This window comes from Lepidothrix coronata, unplaced genomic scaffold (genome assembly GCF_001604755.1).
Source record: "Lepidothrix coronata isolate B3197 unplaced genomic scaffold, Lepidothrix_coronata-1.0 Scaffold78, whole genome shotgun sequence".
In the NCBI taxonomy this organism is placed as follows: domain Eukaryota; kingdom Metazoa; phylum Chordata; class Aves; order Passeriformes; family Pipridae; genus Lepidothrix; species Lepidothrix coronata.
The window spans coordinates 1,576,671-1,600,475 of record NW_016690258.1 but is presented as its reverse complement, the minus strand read 5'-3'; the positions used below and the strand labels follow the sequence as shown (position 1 = coordinate 1,600,475).

The 23,805-nt window shown below is 56.1% G+C and overlaps 1 protein-coding gene across 5 annotated transcripts in view; it reads right to left on the bottom strand.

Moving 5' to 3' along the window:
• The window catches only part of CACNA2D2 (calcium voltage-gated channel auxiliary subunit alpha2delta 2), a 240,941-nt gene that overhangs the window by 18,977 nt on the left and 198,159 nt on the right, over positions 1-23,805 (bottom strand). For all 5 annotated transcript variants that reach the window (XM_017819924.1, XM_017819926.1, XM_017819925.1 and 2 more), the window contains 7 exons: positions 14,763-14,807; positions 7,640-7,778; positions 3,933-4,064; positions 3,607-3,664; positions 1,436-1,486; positions 1,164-1,263; positions 198-356 (listed from right to left, as the gene is read on the bottom strand). In XM_017819924.1, coding sequence (XP_017675413.1) covers positions 198-356; positions 1,164-1,263; positions 1,436-1,486; positions 3,607-3,664; positions 3,933-4,064; positions 7,640-7,778; positions 14,763-14,807 — 684 coding nt within the window. The remainder of the gene's footprint in view (positions 1-197; positions 357-1,163; positions 1,264-1,435; positions 1,487-3,606; positions 3,665-3,932; positions 4,065-7,639; positions 7,779-14,762; positions 14,808-23,805) is intronic.

Below are 23,805 nucleotides of genomic sequence, written 5' to 3'. Positions count from 1 at the left end.
GCAGCTCCAGCAAAACCTCAGCTCCAGCATGCTGGGAGGTGGGATGTCTCCCCCAGCATTGAGAAGGAGGACGAGGAGCCTTCTACACAAAGAAGCCCCAGGCACAGGGCAGCATCCAGGTACTCAGAATTCTCCCTTTGCCCTCAGCACTCATGGGTTCACTCTGCCCCCAGCCCCCAGCCCAGCCCCCAGCTCACATTCTGCAGCTGGTCGAAGGCGTACTCAAAGCCAGCCTTGTAGTCGGTTGTGCCCTTGGCCACCATCCCCTGCACGTCCTCCTTGAACACCTTCTTGTTCCGGATGTTGGCCTGCACCAGGTGCTTGAAGCATGACACCGGCTTTGCCTTCTCGTTGAACTGGGAGGCAGAATGGAGGGGAGTGGGTCACAGAAAGGGGATGGGGCAGATCCCAGCAGGCACAAGCCACCTGTTGCCAACGGGCGGCTGGAGCATCCTCTGTCCCACATCCCAGGGAGGGCTGATGCTGAGACCAAGCCTAGCTTGGGCTAAATCCAGCACTGAGCTGCCCAGTGTGGGTGCTGGCAGTGGGTGCTGCCAGTGAGGGGTCACCTGCACCCTCACGTCTGCAGGACCCCCCAGCCTTGTGCAAGCAGCCGTGCTGTGCCTCCCTGTGCTGTCACTGGGAGCAGGTGCTGCCTCTGGCTTAAGGCTTCATTTGCTGGCAATTGGGCCCATTCATTAAGGGAGCAGCGATCCAGCTCACGGAGCCAGGCCAGACACGTTAATTAGCACTGGCGTGCTGGTGGCCAGACAGGGGAGGGCGGGCACGGGCTGGGCACCCAGCGACGCACAGATGTGGTGGCACGGCCGCTGTGCTGCGTGAGGTCACGAGCTGGTGACACAGCCACGGGGTGCAAGGTGTCACTGGCTGCTGATGGACAGGAGGTGGCTGGTTGGGATCGCCCCAAAAGCATCTCTGCCACGTGCCCATGATGGGGGCAGCTTTTGCTTGCCACCACACACAGCCAAGCCCTGAGCAAACTTTTCCTTGCTTATGTGCAGCTGGGTGGTTAAAAAGACAAAAAATGGCATTTCTCTCTGCAGAGCCCTTAGCCAGGTGGGTCTGGGGGCAAAGGGCTCCCGTGGCGGGGAGTTGGGAGATGCCTGGGGGTACAGCCCAGATGCTCTCCCCGTGGCACTCACCGAGGCCACATTGACATAGTCGTCGTCCGAGAGGGTGTCCAGCATCTCATAAACCGAGGTCTTCATCAGCTTGAGGGTGAGGCCACTCACGCTGCCGCTCCTGGCAGGAGACAGGGGTGCTGGGGGCTCAGCAGGGAGGGGGTGCAGGGCTCCCCACCAGCGCTGTCCCAGCGCAGCTTCCCTGGGGCCACTGGTGGGACAGTGGCACCCTGGCAAGCTGTATCCCCATCTGGCCTGGCTCAGCCCAGCCACGGCCCCCACTGTGTACTCACACGTCCACAATGATGACCATGTCCTTTGGGGAGGAGGCACCTTGGATGTACCTGTGGGGTACACAGGGAGGTCAGCAGGGTTGACTCATTTTGGGGGAAACCCCAACCCTTCTGGGCACAGCCCAAGACCAAAGCTCTGCCAGGGCACAAGCAGCTCGGGGGCTGTGCCAAGAGTGCCCATGCACCCAGGGCTGTGGTGACCCCGTGGTGAAGAGCAGGGACAAGGTGGCAGTGGGCAGGTGGAGGAGAGGACATGGCTTGGTGTGGCACAGCAGACGGCCAGTGACCCGCTGCTCCGTACCGTACCAGCCTAATGAGCTCTAAATGCTAAACTCTTCCATCATCGCAGGCCCTTTTCTGCGTGCTGATTATGCTGACACACACATCCATATTAAGATGCTATTTACCCCCCTGGTAGCTTCAAAGGCCAGGCTGATTAGGTTATTTTTAGCTACGAGGAGGAAAGATAATAATACTACGTAAATCTTCCCCACTGAAAACAATTAGGGAACCCTCTGAAGCATCCGGTCCTGTGCCCAGCCCTGCTGTGCCATCCTGTGGGGGGGGGGGGCTGGCACGGTGCTCAGCACCCATCCCATCCCAGACATGGCCAGGCACTCCCAGCCTCCCCGACCCATCACGTGGGGCCCGATCCTGCCGTGGCTGAGGTCCAAGGGAGCTTCATTATTGGCTTGATCAGGATCAGGCCTTATATGAATTAATTAGTGTGTTATTAGTATCAATTACTCACCACTACTGGGGAGGAGTGGGGAAGGGGCAGGCTCTGATTGCTAATCCCAGGTCCTGATGTTCCCTAATTACAAGTGATTACCCGGGTAGGATGCAGGATGCTGGCACATGGGGCCCTCCCGACGTGGGTGCAGCATTCCCCCCCCTCCCGATACCTTCCCCTCATACTGGGGAGCAGGACGGGCAGGAGGCTGCCCAAGGTCCTCCTGCCTGCTGGTGGGGCCGGGGGGCTCAGTGCCTGCCCGGCTCTCCGGGACTGGGCTGTCGGTGCGGCTCAGAGCCCAACTAAGATGCCGCCCGTAATGGGTTGTGGCAGCGCATCCATCTCCGGCTGCCCGGCTCACATGAATACCCTGGGCTCGGCGGGAGACGGCTGTGCCTAATGGTGCCATTCATCAAGGGAGGGGAAGGCAGGCGAGTGGCGCCAGTGGCCCCGTCCAGGCTGCGGGCGGGATCGTGGCCCCGGAGCTGTGGGTGCTGTGTGCTGCACCGGACCCCGGTGTGAGGGCTGAACAGGACCCCAAAGGGGTGTACCCAGGGCTGTGCTGCCCCCCAGCACAAAGGGTGCTGCTGCTCCTCCATGGCTGCGTGGGCAAGTGGGTGGCCAGCCTGGCTAGTGGGCAGGGAGCTGGGGTAGCTGCGCTCGGTAGCCCCCCTACACATCAGCAGCCCCTCCCTCCAAAACAGTCTTCCAGTCCCTGCTCTGCAATAACCTGCACAGACACCCCGTCGGGGAACAGTTAATAATTAATGTGGAGCAATCAAAGACAATTAACCATAGTAGCAGGGCCATTAATTTTCTGACAAGGACAGGGGGCAGCTTCCGGCGTGGGCAGGGGGTGATCCCTTGGGATACAGGGCTCCCTGGGCACGTGCCACAGACTTGTGCCCGCTCCCCTCTCCCTGCCGGCACTTTTAGGCAGCGAGTGTGGGCAGAATGGGGCTGTAACTCCTCCAGCTCCAGCTGATAACCAGCACTGCCACACCAGCACCTCCCCCTGGGGTAAGGGGAGCCCACTCAATCCCACCTCACTCAGTGTGGGCTAAGTGGCTGCTCAGCTATCGCTGAGCCACAGCCTGGCGCTGCCTGCCCGTTCCTCTCTACATCCTCCCAGCTCAGTTTCCAAGCTGGTTGTTTTCCCATTTGGATGGGAATTCTGGCCAGGACTGAGTGCCGGCAGCCTTGGATGTGGTGAGAGGGCACTGGGTTGCTCTCCACACTTTCATCTGCACCCAAGGATTTATCCTGCTCTGCTTTCCCAGGGAAGAGAGGAGGGGAGCGGGAGCAGAGAGCTGCAGGTCGGATGCCTCTGCCTGTGTTATGGTGTCCCTTTGCCAATGCCAACCGTGTGTGAAATGAAAAGGGGAGGGAGCTGACTGCTCCCGGACAGGACCCCCCTCCCCACCCAGCACCCCCTTACCAGGGCCGCCGGCGCACGTCGTAGAGGTCGATCTTGTTGGGGGCTCTCCACGGGGTGGCTGTGGGGAGGAGGCAGGTGGTGAGCAAGGCAGGGCTGTCCTGGAATGGGGGACAGGGGGATGTGGAGAACAGGGCAGTGGGATGCCCAGGGCTGAGGAAGCAGCAGGCTCCAGTGGTGAGCTCACACCAGAGGGTTCTGGCACAGCACGGGTGCCAGACGGTCACCAGGGCCAGCACTGGGGGATGCTCACCCACATCTCACAGTCAGAAGGGCCCAAGCTGCCCCTGGCCAACCCTCTGCTCCTCAGCCACCCCCCTGCCACGCACCAGGGTAGTAGCGGGTGACACCGGTGGCACTGCCGAAGACCTGCCAGAGCAGGGAGGGATCCTCCTTCCTGTTCTCAATGAAGACATCCTCCAGCGCCTGCGTCCAGTTCAGCTCGTTGAGGATGACAGTGGCTGTGGGAGACAGAGCCAGGAGTGAGCAGGTGGGTGGGGGGAGCAGTAGAGAAGATGGGAACCGTGGTGATGGCAGGGAGAGAGAGGTGTGTCCCCTCTATTCCTTCCCATGTAGGACCCCACAGGCCCTTCGTAGCTTCTCCCACATTCCCCCGACTCCCTCGCTCCCACAGGGCTCCAACATCCCCCTGCTGTCCCCTTGTCCCCAGAGGAACGAGCCAACCTCCAGGGCTCACAGAGCGCTTGCTGTCCCCCATCTGCTCTGGGGCAGACACAGCCATCACTGGGGACAGCTGGCTTGCCATCTCACCCCCTTCTCAGCAGAACACCCTGTGCCAGCCCCACTCCCTGCGGACAGCCACCAGCTGGGAAACCCAAGGCTTGTGTCCCCACAGGGCATGTGGAGCCTCCCGGGCCCTGCTCTGCATTCCCGCTGGCCCTGCACCTGACATAAAAGCAATTAAGATGCCGGCAAACAGCAGTTTTAAATTATTCAGCTATTAAAGCAAAAGATAAGCTGCCGGCAGCCCCAGCCTGTGATTAATCAAGAGGGGCTGGCAGGGCACGGGGGGGCCAGTGTGGCACAGAAGGTACAGGGCTGGTTGGCTGGTGGGGAGGCTGTGATGGTACCTGCCTGTGCTCACAGGGGGACCCCGGATGCTGTGGGTGCCCCAAGCCCTGGACACTGTGGGGGGAGTCCCACAGTGTTCACCAATGCTGGGTTGCCCCAGGACTGTGGAATGGAGGAGCCAGAGGTGGGTGCCACTGCAGGAGTGAATAGCCAGCAGCACCCCAGGAACAGGGGCACTGCTCCCTCCTGGGGGACCCTCAGTGCATTTTTGGAGTGCAAGGGCTCCCAGGAACACCCTGTCTCCTTGGCACTGGGCAAAACAACACAGTGTGGTGTTGCAGGGAAGCCAGTGTGTGTTTGAGGAGTATATTTAGCTCTCCTAAGGCTTCCTCCCACACATGATCCCTCCTGGAAACATCGTCATCACCCGTTCAAGCCTTCACTGTGCTCCTCAGGCACTGTCAAGATGTGAGTAGGTTTCACCCAGGGTGAATCCTGGATCCCTCTCTCCCAGTACCACTCCTTCCCTCAGGCAGCCATGCCTTCAAACCATGATTTACTCCATCCATATCTCCCCAGCCATTCCTCAGCACTGTGCCCACACAGAGTGCTGTTATCTGGGCACTTAGGATGATTTCTTGTTTGGCTCTGCCACAGGATGTGGTTTTTCCTAGGAGAGGGGGCCATGAGAGGCTGCCAGGCTCCTGCCTGCCTGGAGCAGCCCTGGGCAGTGCTGGCAGCCTCAGCTGGGCACGAGGCTGGGCACTGACATGTCCATGATAGCCCTGGCAGCACCTGCACCCCCAGCCCCTCGGGGCACATCGCCCACACCAGGCTTGTACTGAATGAGCATTCTATACCCTCCCTGCGCCCAAACACAGCCCTTATATTACCTCTGAGCATAAATGCATCCCCTATACCTTCTCTGGGCATGAATGTAGCCCCCATATCATCCCAGTGAACAAATACAGCCCATATACCTTACCTGCACACAAACACAGCACCTACGCCCTCCCCATGTGCAGAGTGATGAGCTCCTTGGACAGAGGCTGTGTCCATGGTCAGGACAGCTCCTGTCCCCCTCAGATGAGGTCAGAGCTGCCAGCCCCGCTGGTGACATCCCCGTCCCTGTCCCCATCTAGTCCCTGTCCCCATCAGGGTGAGCCCAGCTCAGCCCCGCCCTTCCCGCGAGCGATTGCAGATTTAATTAAAAATGGCACAGTAAATAAAACACATATAGGATGTAATTTGTGTGTGTAGCGAGGGGTGACGGCGGCGGGCGTCTCCGCAGTGGTTTAATTAGCGTGCCAGGCAGCGATAGCGCCTCTCCGCCGGGTCCCGCCGGGGAGATGCTCCCCGCCCACGGCTCTGCAGGGACTCACCACGCTCCCGCTGTCCCTGGCAGGAGGAGGGCACACGGGTGTCTCCGTGCCCTCACCCCAAACCACTCCCTGCGGAGCAGCAGCTGCGCACCCTTCCCTGCACCCTGGATTTCCAGAGCACCCTGGTATGGCCGGGCACGGTCTGATCCCTGTGCCCACAAACTGCCGTGCCCGTGGCTGCAGCTCCTTACCCTGTCTGGTAAGGGGCACCGGCAGGGTGTCCCCGCACTGTGACCCCCCACTGCCCCATCCCCTCTCCAGCATCCCTCTCTGAGCGTCTGTGAGTCCCCGGAGCACGTTAATCTCCAGTTTCCTGTCGTCCCAGGGCCGAGGGGGGTGATTTACGAGGCCGTGGCGGGGCTCCAGCCGTGGCGTCGGCTGGCGAGCAGGGGCGAGGAGGAATGAATATTGCATCCTGTGCAGCCCACCCGGCTCGCATGATGTGCTTCATTAGCTCCCTGCCCCACGCTCGCTGGGTAATAAAACTAATTGCAAATTTCTAATCCGCTGCTGCCGCCGCGGTGAAATCACTGCACCGATGCGGCTCCGAGCACAGCCGTGCCTGTAACGAGCCCCTGTGCCGGGAACACACCGCCTGGGGCAGGAACGTGAGCACAGCCCCCGTCACCATCATCACCACCCAGGAGACCTCGGCAAGTGCCGCTGAAACAACGAGGTGTGGGGATGGTGGTGCCGATGGTGGTGCGGGGCAACAAGGGGCACCCACTGCAGCAGGGTCTGGGCACAGAATGCAGCCGGCTGATGCTGGAGGATGCCCTCCAGCTGGAAGCAATCCCCAGCTCCGTGCAGAGCAGCCACTAGAGGGAAATGGAGACCGACTGTCACCATGTGCCACCGCACCAGGGCAAGGTACCAGAGAGATGTGAAAGCTCAGGTACTGTGCCATCGCTCCACGGGGACTCAAGCTGGTGTGGCACGTCCTATCCCATTCATCCCTCCCTCCCTGGCCGCTCTTGGGCTGCTCCACCAACCTCATCCTCCTTTTTGGAGCAACCTGTGCCCTCTGACACTGGCTGTATGTTTCCAGCAGCAGGGGCTGCCCCGGGGTGGCATCACACTGTCCTGGAGGACTGCAGCCGTTTTTTCTCCCTTTTCATATCCTCAGCCCCAAGCCAGTGAGAAAGCATCCCTGCTTCCACTGCCCAGCCCTTCTACAAGCAGGTAGACGTTGCCTCCACACTTGCTCCTGCACAGAGCTGCTGCATCCTCCTGAACTCTCCTGCACCTGCTTAGAACCTCCTCAAGCTTTGCTGGGCTCTTCTGCAGGGGGGTCAGAGCCCTGTGGTCACAGCATGGTACCATAATCACCACTTCTCCTTTGCTCCCCATCCCTTCCCTAATAACTCCTAAGCCCTGACCTGCCTCTTTGGCCTGTGCTGAGCTCTTGAGGGTCCCTGGGGAGAGATGTACTGTCACCTCTGTCCTGACACGGTGACTGCCTCTTTTCAGTGCCCTCCTGTGTGGGAGCCAGCCTGCCCTGGCACCAAGACCCAGTTGAGGCAGCCAGAGGTGATGGTCCCTGGGGCTGCAGCACACCAAGCAGGAGAGGTGGATGCCCATCAAGGCAGCACGGGGTGGAGTGGGTGAAGAGGGGCACTCACAGCCTTTGTAGATGTCCGTGGGGATCTGCACGGCAGCGTACGAATAGTTAACCTTGGTCTTGAAGTTGTCATCGTCCGTGAACTCCAGCTTCAAGGAGTTGGACTTCTCCCTCTCGATCTCTTCTCCATCGGGATCATCCTAGGGAAGGAGCAGAGCACATGGGGTCACCCAGGGTTCCAGCCCCGCATGCACACTGGGAATGCCACTACCCAAACCCATCAGCATGTGTTCCCTGGTGGAAACCAGCCATGCCAGCTCTCATGTGGATTTGGCCTGCAGTCCGTGCTGGTGCCAGTGGCACAGGGGAGCAGGTGACAGGAGTGGGTGGGCACGAAGGTGAGTGCTGGTTACCCTTGCCTCTCCAGCTTTGGTAGCATGGCAGGTATTAAATCAGACAAAAAAAAAACAACAACAAAAACCCAAATCAAAAAAGAGCCTTGAAAATCAATTAGCAGCAAAAGGCAACTATCAAAGAGCAAATTAAAACAGAGTGCAGCTTAGCACTCTGTCAATAAGCAATGCAAACAATATTTAATTATGGTGGAGAGACGGCAAATTCCCCACTGCCGATGCTGGAACACACTCACTCGCCTTCACAGCCCTCCTCTCCATTCCCCAGCCCTGCTGCCAGCATGGCACTGAAGGTAAAATCCCTCTGGAAAGGCAGGCAGGGCTGAGCCAGTGCAGGTAGAATGTCTGGGTGGTTGCAGACAGGGGACAGGGTGGGAGCTGAGGCACAGGGCCATGAGGGAAAGAGGGAGGTTGTGGGTGTCCTCGCTACAGAGCTGGGGAAATTGCTTCTGCCATCCCCCCAGGGGCAAAGAAACACAGAAGAAGGTCCTGGCTCTGAGCTGCCCATCCTTGCCAAGAGCCCAGTGTCTGGGGAAGGCTGTTTGCAGCTGTGAGATGCTCAGGGTGAGAAGAAGGAAAAGGAGGGTGCTGCAGCACCTGCCCTTTGTGCTCTTGGAGCTACATCCCCGCTGAAGCACAGCAGAGACACAGAGCTGCCTGTCCCATCCACAGGCAGGGACAGGCAACACGGGGACAGAGACATGCCAAGCCCAAGCTGGGGAAGGGGATGACTCAGGCCCCGGCTGTGGGAGTGAAAGGGGTAGGGGTAGCTATGGCAGAGTAGGAGTGGATCTGGCTGCTGAGCTGCCTGGCGGTGGAGCAAATTCCCTCCAGGAAGGAGCTCAGTGCCTCTCCCTCTGTGCCCCCCCCGGGTGCAGTGCCTGTCTCGGAGCCCGTGCAGGGCCGGCTGATTGCGGTAGCAGAGATCAGCCCCGCAGAAACCACAGCGGACGTGACTGGAAGCGCGAGCAGCCCCAGGCAGGGCTCGCGCGGTGCCGTGCCCGGGATGGACACCTGGAGGGATGCCCCACACTGTCCAGCAGCAAAGAACCCCAGCATCAGGGGAGAGAAGAGCTAGGGGACAGTCCTCTCCTGCTGTCCTTGATGGCCCAGTGTGAGCAGCTCTCCCACCAGCCAGGCTGCTCTCGACAAAACCCAGGGGATAAAAGACCTGAATTTCTCAAGGGAAAAGCCACATATTTAAAGGAAAACTATGTGTTTGGGAAATAAACTGTGAAGCTTGTTTAACACCCATCCTGGTCCTCTCCCTGTTTCCCCTTCACAGATGACATGGATAAATGTCACCTCCCCTGCACCAGCTCCGGCCGGCCACCAAGGTGGTGACATTCCTGTGACATTGAGAGGGGTGGCCAAACCATTCGCCACACCTCTGGAGAATAACAGGATTGATATGCAGGTTTGGGCTTTAATTCCAGCCAGTGGATTGCAAGTGTAAACACGCTGCCCAGCTGATCCCAGTGCGGGGGCTCCAGCTGCCCAGAGAGACGCTGAACTCAATTATAGCCACAGTAGCCAAGTGGGAGGCAGGCAGGGACCATTCCCAGCTCCCCTGAGCCATGTTGCCAGTATCAAAATCCAGATTACGCTCTCAATTTCACGTAAATTTGGAGAAAAGGCACAAAACTGACTGCTGGACTCCTGCAAAGCTGTGATGCTGCAGCAGAGCAGGCACCCTGGCTGCGTGCTGGGCCATGGGATATCCGGAGAGCAGATCCAGCCCCAAGCCTGCCCTGGATGGGGGGCTCAGGTCTCTGGGGGAAAGCGATGCACACACAATGGTTCATCCCTGCAATCTCTCCCAGCACCAGTGATTTAGAGGCGCCTGCTGAAAACAGGCTTTGGGATAAAGCTGTGGCCCGAGGGCACCTGCAGCACCAAAACCAGCTTTGACACTAAACCCTTGCTTTCCTCAGCCCAGCAAAGTCCTGGTGACAGCTCCCCAGCCCTCCCCACCTCAGATCAGCAGGGCACCCTGCCACAGCCCATCTGCTGCCCCTGCCACCACCAGCAGCTGGAAAATCCAACTCTCCCTCTTTCCCCCATGCTGGCATGGCTATTCCCCACTTCACTGGAGCTGGAACTACTGTATATAATTACCACTCCTCTGTTTATCACTATTCCGTGATATCACCCACTTCTGAGGGGCTAATTTGTATGCTGCCAGGTTCGGTGCTGTCTGGCTGCTCTCATTCACGGAGCTGTAAAGAGGCACATGTAGAGATCTTGGGGACAAATATGCAGCTATCTATATGTGGGGCACTTCATGCATCACTGACACCTATACAGCAAACAGACCTGCAGAAAAAGCTGATGTTATCCCAGCTACGTTTGCCTTTTATCCATAAATCTCCTGAATTATTTCTGTTTAAGCCAGGCTGAATTTGGCCCCTGAAATGGGGCAATTTCCAGCCACATGAAGGCAGGTGAAGCTGTCACCAACCCAAGCAGGGAGGGGAGCATCTTGGTGTTAAGCTGGGATTACAAGGAACCACCTTGGGAAAGCTGAGGGAAGAAATTCTGCATTAAATTTAAATTAGAGCAAAGTAGATGATTCAAGTTCTCCTCAATTTATACCGGTTTAACTGCGAGCATCCCGGCAGGCCCCCAGCCAGATTTTGCAGCATTTCTCATCATTACATTTCAAAAGGACTTGGAAACATCTATTTATCTGTTACAGTATGTACAACGTAACACAAATAGATGCTACAGTTTGAATATATTATTTGCTACACACCATTAGAAATCGACTCCACGGCAATATATCAATATGATACGTATTTACTGCTTCAGCAAGAAGTCATCACGCGCTGAGAGCTTTTGCCATCGCCAGTGCTTTAGCAGCTGGGTTGTCAGTCACATTTTCTTGAGTCTCTCAAAATGACAGACAGGGGACAAAATCCAGAAGTGCCCCAACACCCAGTGAGCACCAGTGGCACCACCCAACAGCTTTACTGGAAGCTGCCACACTCTCGGCAAGTACTCGCCCTCTATCCCCACCCAGACTGGGGCTGGCTGAGGAGAGCCTGCCCGCCCATGAGCACAAGGATTATCAGGGGTCCCCAGGGTTTGGAGCTGCGGATGGAGCAGGGGATGTGTCCCGGCGCAGCAGCGACGCCTCGTCCCAGCAGCTCCCGCAGATGCAAACACCCCTGTTCATCTCCATGGGAACGAGCCATCACAGCTAATGATGTCTGCTTAAATGGCAGCACCCGTGACAAACGCAGGGCCCATCCCACCGCGGCATCCCCACAGCATCCCTGCATCCCATGTCCTGCCCCACACAAGCCTGATCGAGAATATGAAATCCCAGCACATCCCTTTCAATCTCCCAGGGGCACCCATCCATGCTAAGTCCAGAAAGGCCAGTGAAATATTCATACCAACATGCTGTGATTCTACTAATAATGGATATAAATGCCAGCCCCCAACACATGGTTGAGAAACTCCAGGCTTTCTGCAGAAGGGTCTTTCTCCTTAAATATATCAGTTTTTCCTGAAATACGGTAATTTAATGCCGAGGAGGGAGATGGTGTGTTCTCCAGCCACATTCCTGCTTTTATAGCAGCCCAGGTTATAAATAACAATCAGCCTCTCCCGCCAGCCTGCTCCCCTATCCCCCTTCGCTTTTTTTAATCTTTGCCAAAGGTACTGTTTAGAGATCTTTCTAGACCATTTATTTTTAAATTACCAGCCAGAGGAGAGAAGTTAAAAAAAAAAGAAAAAAAAAAAAAAGAAAAGAAAAAAGGCAAGAGAAAGAAACTTCTGGGGCTGATAGCTTATCGGGAGGAAATCCAAATGTCACATTAGTTGAGGAAGTTGGAAGATTAAATTTTCCAACACCCTTCATCTGCTGCTGCTGACATTTAGGGGCTTTTTTTTCCCCCCTCCTCCCTCTCCTTGCTGCATCTACCGAGCAGGGTGAGCAGCGAGTGGTCAGCCCCTTCCTCCCGCACACAGGAGGGGGCTGAGGCTGCCATGGAGCCTCCCACCATCAGGCCCTCACTCTCAGCCCTCCCTGAGACCTCCAGAGGGTGGGTGGGTGCCAGAGGGCTGGCCTTGGGGCCAGGATACCTTCACAGAGCTGTGCTGCTGAGTACAGTACATCCCAGGGGATTTTGGCCTCAGCTGTGACTTAAGCATCATCCCCTGGCATGAACACAACACAGAATATGGAAAATGACTTTATTTCTGCGTTGTTCTGCCTGTGACACCCAACTGAGACCGTCTGCCGATTTAAACACTTCTCACCACATAAACCCCGCAGCCCTTGATAGCGGGGAAAGGTGAAAACCTTGCTTCTGCAAACATTTTGAGAGCCTTGGGGACGCCCAGGATAATTTTCTGATGCTCCTATTTGTTAAAAAACACTTGGAAATCTGAAGCCTGTTTAGGGAGATAGCGGAGCTGAGGTGCAGGCAAAATGAACAGGAAGCTCATTTCTTTCCCACTGCAGTTAAAGCCAGAGTAAGGCTTGTGAATAAGCCCCAGTTGTGGAGAGCAGGCATTGTCCATCAGCACCAACTCCAGCTTGGCTACATCCTGCTCCATTTAAATAGAAAAACTGAAGCGAAATAAAGAAAGGATGGAAAGAGCACTATTAAGTTCCATTCAGACTTTCTGGTATCATCTCCCTCCTTTTTTATTTCAGCATCATCTCTGTTTCTCCACATTATTTTTGCTGGAATTAAATTTGCTGGGATTTCACTGGCAAGGAAGCAACAGCATGGGCAGGCAAGTGTCCTCCCTGCCAAACTCACATCTCTGAACAACAGGGCACCCCCAGTTTTGCACTTTTGCTTGGTATCTCCCCAGGGAAGGGCTTAAGCTGATGTGGCTGATAATGGATTTGCAGGGCTGTTCCTCCCTGACAACATGTCAGCTCCCTTGGGGAAGTACCAGTGACCAGGGAGCTGAGCCCTGCAGTCCCCATGGACACTGTGTAACACTGCAGTGCATGGCTTCTCCCCAGGGTCCCATGTGCAGGGAGGGCTCCGTGGGCACAGTTCTAAGGTTGAGAGATGCCTCCTATTTCCTAATCCTGCCCAACGTGACCAGGATGCTTTCCTCACTTGCAGAAATGGTAATCCCAAAGCTAACAGTCAGGAGCTGCTGACTCAGACCACCACTGCTGACCCTGGCTGAGTGTGGGCAGCCTGTGCTGGTCAGGGGAACAGTGGGCATGGGGACATCCAGCTCCCTGTCCCCTGCCCTGCAGCAGAGATGGCAAAAGCCCAGCACAGCCCAACGGATGCATTAGTCCTGCTCCTTATCCCCTGGGCTGGAAGTTGCCTGGCTCTCCAGGCAGTCTCCTCCTGCCTCAACTGCCAGCCAGTTTTTCCTTCACTTCTATCCAAAATCCGCTTTAATGTGTTTTAAGCCCATTAGCTCCATCCTTTCCAGAGCAGCCAAGGCAAGCAGGATCCTCCCCTCCCTTCTTTGGCAGCTTCCCCCAGGCTGGGGAGGGACAGGAGGCATCCTCTGCTCTGAATGAGTGGGACTGTGAGAAGGGAGACCTGCTCAGGAGAGTGAGTGCCCTCTGCTTTGGTCACAGCACCTGTCCAACCTGTCCCACCTCCCAGACTCTCCATGGCTGGCTTCCCCTGCCAAGGAGCCCTCTTGCTGTCACCACATGAAGACAATGGCACTGGCAGATTGTCAGTAACTCTGCTTTGAAGGCATCCATGCTCTGTTTCAGCCTGCCCTTGGCTCTGCTCTAGGGCATCATCTTCAAGGTGGGTTGAGAGGAGAACCAGAGGTCAGTGCAGGGCATGTCGCTCAAGCTGGTGGGACCCCATCAAGCCCAGATCCTCCCCTCCCTTCTGCACGAGGCCTTCTAAAGGCTCTTGGGGTCACCTGAGCATTATTTTTGGATGAGGCCATGTGGTTTGCAAGTGGTTTGCTGCCAATGCCACATGCTGTCACTTCTCCCCTCCTGCTGTGTTACTGTCCCCTGATGGCACATTTGCTGCCAGCTCTGCCTCGGGACAAGGACCTATCCCGGTGCACCAGCACTGTCTGAGGCTGTCCCCAAGGCTGCACCCTGCTGTGCCTGGGGCTCCTGGCCAGCTCCAAGGACACCGTGATGCACCTGCTCCCCAGCAGCCCCACACCGTGTGCATCACTGTCTCGATGAGCCCCTATTTCCTAAGGATCCCACGGCACAATGTGGGAGCTGGGTGACCTGCCAGCAAAGTGGGGTGCCCCAGGGCAAAGTGGGGTGCTGTGGTGCAGCAGTCATTGCTGGTGGAGCTCCCTGTGCCCGTGGCACAGCACCTGAGTGAAGTCACCGTCACCACGCAGAGGAGCCGGCAAATGCCAGCTCCCTTGGGAGCACCGGGAGAGCGGAGCTGTCGGGTCTGTAGTTAAAGCACTGATTGCCAGAAATCACAGGACGGCTGTGCTGGGAGGGGGGCAGAGAATTAAATTCAGTCTCTAATTAAAGGTTTGCTCTTCATTTGAATTTCAGATGCCAGCTTTAATTTTAGAAACTTTTGCAGGCAGCGGAGCGACCTGCCCACCTGCCTGCTGCCGGGCCCGGTGCTGGTGGACAGATGTCACCAGTGCCACCACGGCTCAGCTGGGGGGACATGGCTGTACACCAGGCACTCTCTCCCCACCACAGTGTCATTACACTGGCTGTAAGAATGCTGTGCCTCACCCCCTGGTATGGTGCTGGGACAGCCCAGCACGGGGCTCAGCACTGGCTCGGAGTAGTGACTGTGCCAGAGGTGCCACAGGAATGGTACTTACATATTCAGTGTCAGCCTTGGAGTCATAGTACTCGATGTCTTCCTCCTGCAGAGAAAAGGGAGAGCTGAGTTAGTGTCAGGCAAGGACAGGGATGGCAAAGGAGTCCCTCTCCCTTACCCGACCCCTCAGCACCTCCGTCATGCTGCTGGCAGCCACCACATTGCTGGGGACTGAACCCTGCCCACCCCATGCTGTCCCTGGGACATGGTCAGGACCTCATGTCCACTCTCCAAGGACTGGACGTCGCCTGTCATGCTTCCCTCTGCTCATGGCTGCTGCCAAGACATGTGTGGGGCCATGCACAGCCTCCACCACAGCCAACAGCCCTGTGACGGTGACACCAGTGTGACCGTGACCTCTGCACTGCCACCGGGTGCAAGTCTGTGCCATGTCCCCACAACCAGGATGCTCTGGTCCTGCTGCAAGCATCGGGAGTCACAGGAGAGCCAGGCAGTGTGGCAGGCAGAGACCCTGCAGTCAGCCAGGTCCCCTCCCTGTGCTGCAGAAACAAGGAGACGAGTGTCCTTGCTTCCACAGAGAAATGCACGTCGTTAATTTGGGGTATTTAGAGCCTATTTAAGCAGAAAGGTCTGCCTGGATTCCTCTTCCCCGAGTGTCAGGACGTGAGACAGCTGATAAAATTCCTGAAGAGGCAATTGGGAGAGCAGCGATGCTGTCACAACAGCATTCTGTGTGCCATCAGAAAGGGTAATTAAAGGGCACTCGGAGACTCTTCCCTGCGCGCCGGGACGCGAGCGTGATGCCGGCACACCGGCAGCCGTCGCGGGGCTGACACGTCTGCCACTCAATCAGCCGGCGGCAGCCGCCGCGCAAAACAGCCTTCCTGCAGCATGTGCTTTGGGGTGATTATTGCTCTTATCATCCCAGGAGGAAAGTGATCTGGACCTAGAGCAGAAACACAGCCAAAACCTCAGTGGTGCTGACTGCACCCCTGTCCTGCCCGCTCCTGCTCTGCTGCTGCCTCTGCAGCACCCAGCCTGGACACAGCCCTGTGCCAGGGCTGGTGGCACCGTGATACACCCAGCCCAGCCTGGTCATGGTCTCCAGCTGAAAAAAGGGACCAGCAGGTCCAAGCAGCTCTCCAGGCAGCCAGCACCACTCATTCCACCATCCCGGCCCCACTGGGAGTTGGCAGTCACTAACCCCTCACCAGCATTACCCTCTGGCCACAAACCTGCCCCCAGAGTGGTTTGCCTGACCTTTCCAGGCTTGCCAAGACACAAGACCACCAAGAGGTGGGAAAGCCCCTGGAATGGGGATGCTGATCTTGGGGACCACAGCCAATGTTCTCCCAGGACAGGGATCGCAAAGGGCGGTTTCAGCATCCTCCTGGGCTTCCCGTGACCCCAATCATTGTGATAAAACAGCACTGAAACGGGAAAGTGAAAAAAAAAAAATTGACGCAGCATCTTCCAATTTCTGTTATTAAAAAGCCCAGTCATTAAGGGAACGCACTTATTAATTATCTGTGATTTGTTGTGAAATGCTGAGGGGTTTACAACAACAAGAAAAGGGGAAAAAAATTAATTTCTCTTCCGATGCCCTCCCTGCTCCGCTCCTGGCCCCACGCACGCCCCTGCCCCTCGCCAGCACTGCCTCTCCCCGGGTCCGCGGCCATCTGCACTTCCTAATTAAAGGAACCCCCGGGAGACCCGTAACACAAACGAGCTAATTTCATGTTTAATGATCTTTAATCAGGAGTGAGTGTGACTAACAACAGCCATCCAGAAGGTGCTTTGTTATTCATTTTATCTTCCATTGGCTCCTCGGCAAAGCTCGATTCCCCTCCCACCCGCGGTGGTCCCGCTCCCGCAGTGGACGGGAGGGCGCGAGGTGATGCTCGGGGAGGAGAGCCGGCCCCCATCCTGCTTTCACCTACTCCGGCACTCCCATGGCATGGCACGACATGGCACGGCACAGGGAGCAGACCTCCCTCCCACCGACTTCCCCAGGTCCTTGCCTTGCACTCTTTCAAGCCCTGAGGATTCCAGGAGCAGCCGGGTGAGATCTCAGCCCTGCTCCACACTGTATCTGAGGTTTCCACATGCAAGATGGCACGCGTGGGACAGCTGGCCCTGTGACATTCCCTGCTGCCAGATTCCACAATCCTTGCTGACGCTGAGGGTGGTTCATGGGGTCTGAGGGAGCCCATGGGAGCTGGCAGGGCATTTGTGTCCTTGCCACCTGGAGGCTGGTGGAGCCCCTGGGAATATATTCCAGATAGGAGGGACAGAGCCCTCAGAGATGCTCTAAAGAGATGACATGGGTCTCCCAAGAGGCAACAAGGGGTCCTACAATTTCCTCTCCCTAATATTTGTTTTTTAAACCACATTCACCTTCTTCATATAATCCTCTCCTCCTCCTCGTCTGTTCCACATTAAACTCAGCACCAGCTCTGTGTAAATAGCACTGATATTTCTAGAGCCTTTCAGAATAAATACCAATAAAGAAAACAAGGGGGTGAAGTTGTCGAGGGATTTCAGGGCAAAATATTGTCCCTGTCTCTTGCAAATGAGCCTGCAGGAAGCACTTGCCAGTTCCTGTTGCAGGGGAGGCAGATGAGTAGCTGCTCCTCCATCATATGTTAACCACTGCCCATTTTCTTGCACCCTAATTGCCAAATGGCCCCTGCACAATGGCACTGCACGGCTGTGTAGCTGCTGGGTAAGTACAGGGTTATTTCAGCTCTTAAACCCTCAGTGCAAGACTCTGGGAGTTCAGTGCAATCATAGACTAATCTGCAAATGTCCCTGAAGCCACTGCCCAGGCTTCTCCAGCGAAGCCACCAAGGAACCTGCATGCCTGCACCAAACCCTCGTGGTTCAGTGTCACTGGGCAGCCCACGGCCAAGGCTTGACCCAGGTGGGACCTGCTGGATGTGGTTCTGGGGACACTGTGTGCTCAAGTCTCCCTGGGGACCCCGGGTCCTGCTTGACCCCCTTGAGCCCTCTCTAACAGTCCCGTGCTCCACACCTTCACTGATTTTACACCAAAATGTCAAGCAAAAAAGCTGATTAAGAAAACCAGGCTGTGGGCTTCTGGAGAGCTGTGAGCTGGAGCCTTGCCAGCAGCACAAGGGGGGACCTTGCTTTGGGCATCGGTGCTCCCTTGCCACGCACCAGTGGACCAGGTTTGAGACAAAGCCCAGGACAAGGACAGGCACTGGGGGGTCCCAGGTGGGTGGTGAGGGGCATTTCTCCCTGCCATCCCCCACAGCCCTCTCCAAGCATTCAAATAGGTCTTTTTTTTTGCCTAAAACAATTACAGCAACTAAAAATAACACTCGAAAGGTCAGTGCTCTGCTATCTCGCTGCAGCCTGGAGATGTCAGGATGGAGGGGTGCTGGCCCAAACATTCAAGTCAGCAGTCTAATAAGGTGGCAATCAAACCATATCACACACACAGCTGCCACTGCCCCAAAAAAACCTCAGAAGGAGCTGTTAGTGACACATCAGCTCCCTACTCCAGCCCGTCCAGCTGGAGCAAGCAGCAAGCAGGGACATTGCAGAGGGGCCATTGCTTGCTCTCTCCTATAGAGCTTTCCTGAGCTGGCTAATCCTGCTCCAGAAGATCTGTAGGATCTATTGTCCCCCTCAGGATCACTCATTGTCATCTTGTAAGGTCACCCCACTACCCTCATGCTCTGGGATGCTGCAGCTCCTTGGGGCAGTTTTGCAGGTAGATCCTGCTGCACCGCATTGATTTTGGTCCATCCCAGCCCTCTGCCTGTGGGTTTCATTTCTCTGGGGGGCATGGGTGACCCCTGTGGTCAGGAAATCTCTTTCAAGATTTAACTGGCTCTGGAAGAGCCACATCCTGTAGCAATTTGCCTTCAGGCAGTTAGGAGGAACTCAGAGGGCTTTGGGGCAGACAAGCTGGATCCCAAGCTGGCACCTGCCTGTTTTCAGCCACTGGATGGGGCTGGTGGCAGGACCAGCATCACAAAGCACAGCATGCCAGTGTGGAGACAAGCCAGGTGACCAGAGCTGTGCCTGCTCAGACCCGTGGGCAAGTCAGCGGGTGGGAAGAGCAAGGAGGAGCAGATGTGCCTACACAGCACTAGTGGCTCTGCTCATGAGCCCATCTTTCCTCTGCCATCAGCACTTATAGTGGACAGTGAATATTTAGGGACTTCTTCACGTCCCTGAACCACTAAGCACACAGAAATAGCAACAGCTTTTACTTATAGTTGCACCTTTCATATGGAAGCCATCCTGCAGTGTGTCACAGGGCTCCCACCGCACCGGAGCACCCGCAGCCTCACCATCTGCATTATGGATGGGGGGGACGAGCATGGACACAGTGTGTTCCCCCACAGCACTGCCCTGCCAAGCCCTCTCACATCAGAAGGAGTGGGATGGGACTGTCCCTTGGGACTGGTCTGTGCTGGCCACTGTGCCCCAGCTGCCAGAGGGGGCTGGAGGTCTCAGCCAGGTGAGTGCTCGGCCTCAGGTGTCCCAGCCCTGCCGTAGGCACAGCAGCCTCTTGGCTGGGGCACAAGGCAAAGAAAGAGATCCTGCTACACCTGCCACAGAATTGTGTGAGGGCCACAGCCATAAACAGGCTCCCAAAGGGACTGGGAGAAATTCCTGGGAGAAATTCCTACCTGCATTCACATCCATGCCTGGCTGCAGCTGGTAGGGGCTGAACCCTCATTTCCACTGGGCTAGAGCTATCCTTGTTCATACAGATCATGAGGAATCCTTCCCCAATCCCCAGAAGAGGAAAATATTCATGGCCAGCCTCAGCCACCACAGGGTGTCAGATGGACCCAAGAGTAGTCTGGTGGGGACGATGCCCCTCCTGCAGCCCTCACCCTGCAAATTCCCTGCATCCCATCCACCATCAGAGGCCTTATGCATTACCCAGGACAGGTGGAAACAGTCATCATAATCTGCCTTGGCATCTTTTTTTTTTTTTTTTTTAAAAGCAATTTCCTCCTTCTGCCTCTCTGACAGAGCTGGGGAAATATTTAAGTGACCTGTCAACAGTTTTTTCATCTCCCTGAGAAGATGTTTTATCTGATCACACCTCGCCAGCTATTCTTCTTTACATGGCACCTCCTGTCCGCTCCTGCTCCTCTGGGGCTGCCTCTTCCCTCCACTGCATCTGGGTGCCACAGGGATGCCAGCACACATAGAACTGGTGGGTGTTGGAGACTCCCTGCCCTTCTAGGGATGGGATGGGATGGGATGGGATGGGATGAGATGGGATGGGAGGAAAGCCAGCAACCCCTACACAAAACCACTGCAGCCGTGGGGCTGCCATGGGTCCTCCAGCCCCCTAAAGAGAGCCCCCTCAGAGAGTCCCTCAAGCCCCATCCTTGGTTTTTAAGAGGGGACAGCACCACCACAGGCTTTTTGTGAATGATTTTCTTGTTCTGCTTTTCGGCCAGACCAGCTCTACAGCAGCAAGGTTGGTGCTATAGCACAGTAATTCTCCGAGCGTAATGAAAGCTGACATTATATCAAACACAATAAAGACTCTCAGTTGATGGAGATCATTCCTGAACACACAAACCCATTAAACTGAAAAAAAAAAATATCAATTCTACACACTCGCCAGCCAAAAGAAAATGTGATTTGTTATCTAAAAGGGGGTTATAAACACAGCTTCAATGCACTTTCTGGGCTGTAATGAAAACTGGGTTTGAAATGGCAAGACGACTGCAAATTAGAGTATTTGATTTTATTTTCTAACTTTTTAGGTAAACCTTCTACAAGGGCAAGTGCAAGGTTACGGCGACAATCTTTCTGTTCTCAGCCGATAAGTAGGATCTGTAATTAAAGGAGGAGAAAAATGAAAGGGGGATAAGGAGCTGGTGTTCGCCCTTCTGATGCTGCTTTGAACACAGAGCCCTGCCTGCATCGCCGTGGCCAACCCACGGGAACAGCTGCCGGAGCCCACGCATGGCACAGCACGGCACAGACACGCACCACGGCACTGCCGGATGCAGCAGCCAGTTGGCAAATCCTGGACCTGGAGGGATGCTTCACCCAGGGCTGCATGGCCATGGACGGGCACCCAGCCACCCTGGCACGTCCCCCTGCTTTATCCCTCACCTTTCCTGGGCGGTCAGGAGCGCAATCTCTGTTATTCCTCCTGTCCATCCCCATTTAGCAAACAGCGATCCCCTTTTCCCTGGAGTTTCGTTTCTAATGGAGCTTGAAATTATCTGGGCTTTGTTATTCCTTGCGTGCTTGCAGGCGGGGGGTTATGGATGGAGGCAGTGGTGTGGGGCTGCCCGGAACCTGTGAACCCTCTGCCCACTCCATGAATGCCACCACACCCCAAAACCACCCGTGTCACACCCAGCGGTTAAACCCTGTCCCCAGCAGCTCCTACATCCACAGCTCCCACGTACGGCTATTTTTCTTTTCCAGGGAGAAAGGGCCTGCTGGGCTCTGACCCTTCAAACGGCCCTTTCCAGCACCTGAAAGGTGGGGAGAGGTGGGAGGCAGGGGGACAGCAGGTAGAGGAAGAGGGGAGTCTCCCAGTATAGTGATGGAAAATGCAGTGAAGAAGAAGACTGGGAGAAAAACAACAGTAATAAACATTTTATGAAGCAGAAAATGGCTTATAAAGAAGTCAACTTTTAAAAGCAATTTATATAATCCTGCCAAGCGCACATAAATGCAGGGATGGATCTCTGCAGCGTCAGAGTGTCCCTTAAAGGCACAAAAAGCTCTGGCAGCCCAAGCAGACTGACAGGCAGCGATGACAATACCCTGGGATGCATTTTGTGGCTGGTGGTGCAGATCTGCACCTTCAACAGCGTCCCTTGGGTCAGCACGGCCCCCATTTCCACACACTTTGGGAGCACAGGACAGCTGAGACCCTGCTGATGCTGCTGGGATGGGGCTGAAGGCACTGGAAAACCTGGGAGCAGAGCAGAGCATGCAAGCAGAGTGGAGCTGAGAGAACATGGAGCTGGCTGGGATGGCTGACAGGGAGCTTGTCAGTGAGGATGGATGCAAAGAATGTCAGCGAAAAACTCAACATGATCTCCCAGTGTTTTTACAGGTACATTTTGAAGGTCTCTTGCCCAAGCAGGGTGGCAAACAGAGCATGGGAACTTGGAAAACAGCTCTGTGGTGTGGGCTGCACCTCCAGCGCCTCTGTTTGCTGCTGGGGGTGGTGTGCATGGGGGGCTCAGCACCACTGCCACAGCCAGGGGCCAGACTGAAGACATCTGGAGCAGGGAGATAGCCCTGCTATGCCTTAAGGGACAGACCCTCATGGCTCTGCACAGAGTGGAGCTGGCCTGTTCCAGCAGACCTCTGGATGCAAGCCTGTAGGCTAGAAGATTCTCACTGGGAAAACTGGTTGGCCAGGCCACTGCAAACTGGGAGTGTTCTGTGGTCTCTTACTGTACCAGTGCCAGGCAGTTACAGTGCCCCATGGTGGGAGTCCTCCCCAAGGGCTCAGTGGGACCCAGCTCTTGCCTTTCCAATACTCCACCAGCCTTATCTGACGGGTGAACAGAGAGACTCTCACTGTGCAGGCAGGCAAGGGCATGGCCTCTCCCCACTCCAAATCATCAAAGGTGGTACAACAGCTCTGCACCACAGCCTGCCTCACTGCCCCCATCCCTGCCCACTGTGCCACCCCGAGCTGCCACCCAGCCCTGGGGTGAAACGAGCTAGAGGGAACATGTGAGGGGTGTCCCAGGTGCCACTGTACGGGTGACCCTGGGGCCAAGGCTACATTTGGCCAAGGGAAGCGTTCTGGTGTCCAGAGGAGATCTGGGGACAGGTGGGGACACAACCCCGGCTTGACATGGCCAGGTGACATGGAGGTCCTGTGAGCAGATGAGGACAAGGAGCAGGGATAAGGCAGGACAGGATGAGGGGACAGCTTTGGGACCAGGGAGGCACTTTGCAAAGCCCCTGAGGTGTGGCACTGAACTCAACCCCTTCAGAAAGGCCAGCATGGCTGGCGTGTGGCTGGGAACACCAAAACTCAGCGAGGAAAAAGAAACTTTCCCAGTAGAGATGGATCGTGAGCGACTGCTGGCAGCAGCCTCCCAGCCGCTCAGGCTCCTGCTCCTGTTTCATTTTCCCCCGGCCTTCCATAGCAACCCATCTGCAGTGAGGTTTAATGGGGCTGCCATTAGCACTAATGCAGCGCAAACACTCAGCATCTGCCGGCGCCTTTGGATGGAAACACAAAAATAACCACGCTCGCCGCAATCTGTCATCGACTCTGGCGCGGGGTTAGGACGCGACACGCTGGGAGAGGAGGGGAGAGCTGCAGCCAGAAGGAACGAGCTGAGCTGCTCGGTGGGAAGGGAGGAGAGGAGGAGCTGGGGATGCTGTGCTGCCGCCTTCCCTGCCCGCTGCCTGTGCCAGCCCCCGCAACAATCTGGGAGCCAGCTGCAGGGCCGGTGTCAGCGGTGCTGGCACACAGGTCTGACCGTGCCCGGACATTTCATGGATGAAGGACGGAAAAAGGAGGTCCAACCCCAGCAGTGAGACACATGTACACAGCATTTCCATCCCTGTGCTCTGCTGGGAAGCCAGGGCTGGTGCAGGCAGGGCTGAGGCAGGCAGGGCTGATGCCCAGCACCCTGGGAGCTGTGCACAGAGCTGGACCAGTCCATCAAGTGTCCCAGCCAGGCCTGGGCTGTCCTGATAAAGCTGCGTCGGGCTCTGTGGTGACGCATCGCTGCACATTGTTTCTGGGTGACTCGCTCCTAATTACCTTGATTAAGTGGTTGCAAACAGTGCTATTAAAAATATTCTTTTTCTATGGAAGTGGATTTCTGAAAGGTTTGTGCCGTGAATGGCAAAATGAGCCAAGAGCTCCCCAGCGCTACAGCCTTCCCTAACATGTTTTGTATCCCGACTGTAATTCCCCTGGCAGTGGAAGGCAGCCAGGTATGGATGGAGAAGGAGCTCTCTGGGGCTATGGAGGGCCCTTGCAGCAGGAGCTCATCCCTATGGACCAGGGGATAAGCAGACACCCTGAAAATGCAGTGTGAGCTCTGCCTGCCCTGCCAACACCCCAGTCACAAGGCAGC